Consider the following 6,377-nt stretch of genomic DNA (forward strand, 5'->3'; position numbering starts at 1 on the left):
AACAGTATCTCATAGTTCAGCAAGTGGTAATCCTAGTTGGCTTCTGAGTGTCCTTCTGAGTGGCTTCTGAGTGGACCAGGCAAGGTCAAATGAATTGCAGTTACCTCCTCCACAGTCTACTATACTACTACAATGTAAGTAATGTTTATTCATCACTTTTCTATATATAGTACCTTTGTGGTAGTTACCATATAAGATGATGGGAACACAAAAGCAAATAACACATTTCTATTAGCTTCAAGGCCAATGATTAACTTTAAATGTGTTAAGAAACAACTTTTCAATTTGAACAAATTCAAACCTATTGCCCCAATTTTGCTGTTACCCAATCCTCTGCCTAATGTTCAGAACATTCACATATAACTGATTCTTTTCTAGAGAACTCTCTGACAAGCCTCTCTGCTTTGACAAGACTATTTTATGTGTGTGAGTGTTTTGCTTGTATGTATGTCTGTACACCTCATACCTGGTGCTCACAGAGGCCAGAAGAGGACATCAGATCCCCTGAAACTGGAGTTACATAGTTGTAAGCCAGCATGTGAGTGCTAGGAATAAAACCTGGTTCCTCTGAAGAGCAGTTAGTGCTCTTAACTGCTGAACCATGTCTCTAGCCCCTTAAGCTAGCATTTATGTCAATGTAGGTTGAGCAGAAAAAGATGTGGTTTGGAGCAAGTTGAACCTTCAGAGCAGCAAAGCTGAGATCAGTATATGACCTGAAGGCAACCTTCCTACTTCAGTTTGGAAACCTGCATATTGTTTTGCGAGAGACATTAATTAGGAACAACCTGTTTGATGTTACATACATGCTTAACCTTCAAAGCATGTGTGACAAGGGGCCATTCCATATGTTATGAAAGGAGATTCACTACTTCTGCAGCAGTGATTCTCAGCCTGTGGATCGCAAACCCCTTGGGCTTCAGATCTCAAAAGCAGCTTTTCAAGAACCTGGATATACAGCAGGCAGAGCAGGAAAGGCCTGCCTGATGCTGGACCACCCTCCTGTGAGCTGGTCACAGGCACCAAGGACAGCAAAGCATGCATGCCCCACGGTAGTGAGCATGCCTACAGCCCCTTCCACTGGATGGGCATCACCCAGATGGTGCATGCTCCGTGGGGAGTGGTGGGATGGGGTGTGTGCGCTCATGTGGTATCTATCTATTTCAGGGACTCTACCTAGACCAGGTGTTGCTTGCCCAGCTCTGTCACTGGACTAGGTCCAGATAGGGACTCACCGGGGGGGGGGGGGGGGGGGGGGAGCCTCAGAGTCCCTGCTCCCTGGCCTTGATCAGGAGACAAAGCTGGAGGGGGCGCGGCAGCTTTCTGATGCCCTTCTGTGGAGAGACCCTGAGCACTCTGTGTTCCCTGTGCCAGTGGCATAGATGTACGACGGGGGAGGGGTCAGTAGCAGGTGACGTCACCAGTGGCCGGCCCATTGACATCACCGGAGGTCCCAGGTTGCCAAGGGCTAGGTGACAGCCTTGTCTTGTGATTTTCCTGCGCCAATGGCCTGGCTGGCTTGCTCCCGGAGCACGTAGGGGGATCTGTGCTCCAGCGCCACCATACCCCCGCCCCAAGTCCGCACTGCAGAGAGCAGTGTTAAGCTTGCGCCCACACTGTTCTGCGTGAGTGCGCAACTATAAGGCTAAAGAGAGCAAGGGAGCTGGCTGGCGAGAGAACCTGGAGAGCAGCCCGGGAATCCTTGCTGTGAGACCGCAGGAGGAAGGATCCTGCTCCTAGGAGGTACCAAATCCTGGGAGGGTACTACTGGCCCTGACAAACCCCGCCCCAACCCGCAGGCCTGTGGGAGTTGGACTGCAGGGATACTGGGCTGGGGAAGGCCTGTGCCTGAGGCATGGGGTGGGATGCAGAAGCATTGTCTAAGGCAGTGGTTCTCAGCATTCCTAATGCTATGGCCCTTTAACACAATTCCTCATGTTGTGGTGACCCTCAACCATAAAATTATTTTCGTTGCCACTTCACACCTGTAATTTTGCTACTGTTATGAATAGTAATGTAGATATCTGTGTTTGCCAGTGGTCTTGGGAGACCTCCGTGAAAAGGTCTTTCCACCTGAAGGGTTGCGCCCACAGGTTGAGAACCTCTTCTCTAGGCTAGTGGATGGGAAGGGGGGGGGAGGAGTGGACATTAACCTCCTCTCTCCCTGTGTTTGTTTACAGGCTGTGGAGACCTAGGCTGGTCTCTGAGTCCTAGCCTAGGCTCCTGTCCCAACCTGACCTGCTTCTGGGGAAACGGTCTCCTGCTCCTAGTGTGAGCCTTGCCAAAATTTCAGGTTATGGCGGTGGAGATGCTACAGGACTGGTGCAGGTGGATGGGTGTCAGCGCTCGTAGGGGCCTGCTTATCCTAGGCATCCCGGAGGACTGCAGTGAAGCTGAATTCCAAGAGTCCCTGGAGGCTGCCCTGTGGCCCATGGGCCACTTTACTGTGCTGGGCAAAGTATTTCGTGAGGAGGATAATGCCACTGCAGCCCTGGTTGAGCTTGACCGGGAAGTCAACTATGCTTTGGTCCCAAGGGAAATCCTAGGCACTCGGGGGCCCTGGAACGTGGTCTTTGTGCCCGTAGCTCCACCGAAGAGCTTCTCGGTCGTTTTTTTCACTTCTTGGAGCAACAGGGGCAGACGGTGGATAGTGTACCTGGAGCCCTGGGCCTGGAGCTGGACAGAGTATGCAGGCTCCAGTCAGTTAGTCAGGCAATCCAGCCCTGGGTGGAGACCTTGCAGTACCAGAGGTTGGGTGTGTTTTCTGGGAGCGTTCAGCCAGCCCCTGGGGAGGAATACTTTGAGGCCTGGCTAGACCACACCACTGACATGTTTCAGGTGTGGCAAAGGGTCCCAGAAAGGGAGAAGAGGAGACGACTGCTGGAGGGCTTGCGGGGGACTGCCCTCTACCTTGTACATGGGCTGTTAGCAGAGAATCCAGCAAGGACTGCAGAGGACTGCCTAGAGGCCCTGACCCGGGTGTTTGGAGACAATGAATCTCAGGCCACCATCCGAATGAAGTGTCTGACTGCTCAACAGCAGTCAGATGAGCAGCTCTCTGCCTTTGTGTTGAGGCTAGAAGTCCTGCTGCAGAAAGCCATCCAGAAGGGGGCTCTAGAGAGAACCTCCACTGATGATGTCCGCCTGAGGCAGGTGCTCACCAGGGCTAACCTGAATGAGCCTCTGGATGAAGCTCTGAGGAGGCTGAGAATGATCGGGAGATCTCCAACTTTCCTGGAGTTGTTGGGCTCATAAGGGAGTCTGAGGAATGGGAGGCAAGACTAGTCAGCAACCTGGAAGCCCAGGTGGAGAATGAAGCTGGTGATCTGGCTCCTGCCTGGGCTGATGGCAGAGTCAATGCAAAGGCAGAAGATGAGAATGTGGAGAAAGAGGAAGATGAGGTGGAGGAGCAGGCAGAGGACGAGGTTGAGGAGGAGATAGAAGACCATGACCCAGACCATGGCCCTGTGGACCCAAGCCAGGCAGGACCCGATGAGCCCCCTGGGGCTCCCACTCCAGCCCAGATGGGCAGTACTCCTAGAGAGTGCCCAGGAGGGCCTGGCTGGGTACCCAGCAGCCTTGCCTAGGCAGGAGAACATAAAGCAGAGGATCCCATCCTGTACCAGCTTAGAAGTACTACTGAAGGGTCAGCCCCAGAGTAGAGGAGAGGGCCTGCAGATAGCTGCTATACCCCCTGGCCTGGGAGATATTAGAGAGAAAGAGTCTATTAAAAGGATCCTGACAGCCTGGCTTTTCTACCCAGTCAGCATCCCCAGGCAAGCTTATGACACTGCCTTTGGAATCTCATCCTTAACTGTTTTACTCACAGTGACTAGCTATTCAGTGAGTATGCATTTTCATACTAGCTCTCCCATCCATCACATCCTAGGCAAAGTGTATCAATCCCAGATTGGTGGAAGCCCTGACCCACCCAGCTAGCCACCACCATAGTCCCAGCTTGTGCTGTGAATTTCCATGCGAGCCAAGGCCCCGTTTGCTCTGCTTATGCCTCGTGTTGTGTATTCCTGGTCAGTTTTCTTGATATATTTGCAGGCCAGCCACTTGCTGCTTGTTCCCTACAGATGTGTGTGTTCTTACCTGAGAAGGTCCTCCGCAGAGATCCCAAGCCAAGGCCTTGGAACCAGCAAAAAGGATGGGTGATGACAATCAGGGACTGGCTGATGCTCATCTTGTGACTGATTTCAACCTGGGGTGGGCACGAAGACCTGGACTAAGGATGGGTGTGATCTGACAACCAAGATTTAATGTTCTACTCTTGCTGCTACTTGTGACACCAGTTCTTCAGTTTCGTGAGATGTTCCTTTCTGTGCTTTCCAGTGTCCAGTGACTGTCTTATGCCAGAATAATTCAGGATCACTCCACAATGGGAGATTCTTCTAGAGAGTTCCCCCAAAAGAGAGAACATTTCCAGATGCCATCATCCAGGAAAGAGGCATATCAGGGGTCCCTGGAAAGGAAGAAGCTGAGGCAAGTAAGCCTTAGTGTAGCAAGCAGATGAGGTCCTTCCTCATGAATTGCAGAGTGGGACAAGATGGGACCTGTGGCCTCTAGCAGCTGTGGGCAATTTCTGTGCTGTCATCCCCTTGACCTCAATGGCTTCAGTAAATGTATCTGTTCAATAAATTTAATGGATGTTACAGTTACATCCTGCTTTTGCTGGGCTTGGGCTGGGCTGGAGCAAGATTGGTGTACGTGCAGGGCAGGGACATGAAGGGCTGTGTGTGTGTGGAGGTGGGCAGGGTGCATGGGTTAATAAGAATAGGCTGACCAGTCACTGGTGGGTGTGTGGGGGCAGTGGCTATCCTGCTTTCAGGGGAAAGGCACTCCAAGATGACAAGAGATCGGGATAAGTCAGTTATGTGCTCAAGTGAGGCTATAGGGCAGCAATCAAGGCCCTTGGCCCCAATATTCCTGGCTGTCAGGTGTTTCAGTTAGGAAAGCATTCTCATAGAACTCAAATGCCATTTTTTTCCCCACTAAAATATAGAAAAAAGAAAACTAAAAAAAAAAAAAAAATCCGTGGAGTCACAAAAAAGCCCTAAATAGCCAAAGCCCTCCTGAGAGAGAAAACCAAAATTGGAGACATCAGCCTTCCTGATTTCATAATATATTACATAGATATAATGATCAAAAGAGTGCAGTGACCAGGAATGGCGGTGCATGCTTTTAATTGCAGCATTGGGAGGCAGAGGCAGGAGGATCTCTGAGTTCAAGGCAAGGCTGGTCTACATGGTGAGTTCTAGGACAGCCAGGGCTACACAGAGAGACTCTATCTCAAACAAACAAACAAACAAACAAACAAAGTATGGCATTGGTATCAAGGTGGGTATCAATGGGATGGGAAAAGGAGACAAGGAACTAGTCCACACACCCACAGAAAAGTGATTTTCAGGGAAAGGTGCCCCAAAATACCACAATTGGGGAAAGTATAGTCTTTTCAGCAAACAGCACTCAGGAAACTATGCATCTATGTGTAGAAGAAAGAATTTTGACCTTGACATTGTTCTTGGAGCATTTTTTTAGTTATCACATCAAAATGTTAGGCAGCAAAAGCATAAAAGGTTCCCTCAATCTATGTGTTACGTATAGCAAAAGGAAATATTCAACCAAACAAACCACCATCTTTGGATTGGAGAAAATCATTTGTGAATTATAAACCTCATGGGGGTGGGGGTTTAATATCTCAAATATCAATGAATTAACACAACTCAGTAGCAAAAAGCAAGGAAGCAAACAAGAACGCCCAAATCCTCTGATTTAAAAATGGGCAAAGGAACTCAGTAGATGGTGTAGCCAGCAAGTGTATGAAAATGTGCTCAACATCACCAGTCATTAAGGAAATGCAAACCAAAACCACAATGTGAGACTACCCTAGGTGGGTTGGATGACTACTATTAAAAACACAACAGAGCAGAGCTGATGAACATATGAACTCACAGGGACTGTGACAGCATACAAAAGACCTGCACAAATTCAAGCCAGACAAAATCCTAGGAGATGGTGAAGAGTACACAAAGTCTTACCCCCTAACCAAGAAGCTATTTGCAATTGATAATTGCTGGGAGAAGAAAATCAGTTTTCATTAATGGAATGACAGTGGGTATATCAATCACACTGCAGGGCAGGCCCCAGGCTCAAGAGTAAATGGCCAAAACAAAACAGACTTCTTGGTTTTTGTTTATGCTTGTTTTGTTTTGTTTGGGTTTGGATTTTGTTTTGCTTTTTAAGGGCGTACACCACGGGGGCAGTGATGAATGTGGAGAGACTTTCACAGTTTGAAAGCAGGGATCTGGGAAGAGTTGGGGGGACGGGAAGAATATGATCAAAATATATGAAAATTTAAAAAATAAAATAAAATA

At 49.0% G+C, this 6,377-nt stretch overlaps 1 protein-coding gene across 1 annotated transcript; it reads left to right on the forward strand.

Moving 5' to 3' along the window:
• The first annotated feature begins 1,435 nt into the window (after positions 1 to 1,435).
• LOC114687205 (paraneoplastic antigen-like protein 6B) lies at positions 1,436 to 4,661 on the forward strand. The gene is given in 4 exon segments (XM_028861913.2): positions 1,436 to 1,740; positions 2,178 to 2,576; positions 2,579 to 3,238; positions 3,241 to 4,661. Coding segments are annotated over 3 exon segments (1,287 nt in total). The 5' UTR covers positions 1,436 to 1,740; positions 2,178 to 2,293; the 3' UTR covers positions 3,585 to 4,661.
• Positions 4,662 to 6,377: the final 1,716 nt, after the last annotated feature.

This window comes from Peromyscus leucopus, chromosome X, assembly GCF_004664715.2.
Source record: "Peromyscus leucopus breed LL Stock chromosome X, UCI_PerLeu_2.1, whole genome shotgun sequence".
Taxonomy (NCBI): domain Eukaryota; kingdom Metazoa; phylum Chordata; class Mammalia; order Rodentia; family Cricetidae; genus Peromyscus; species Peromyscus leucopus.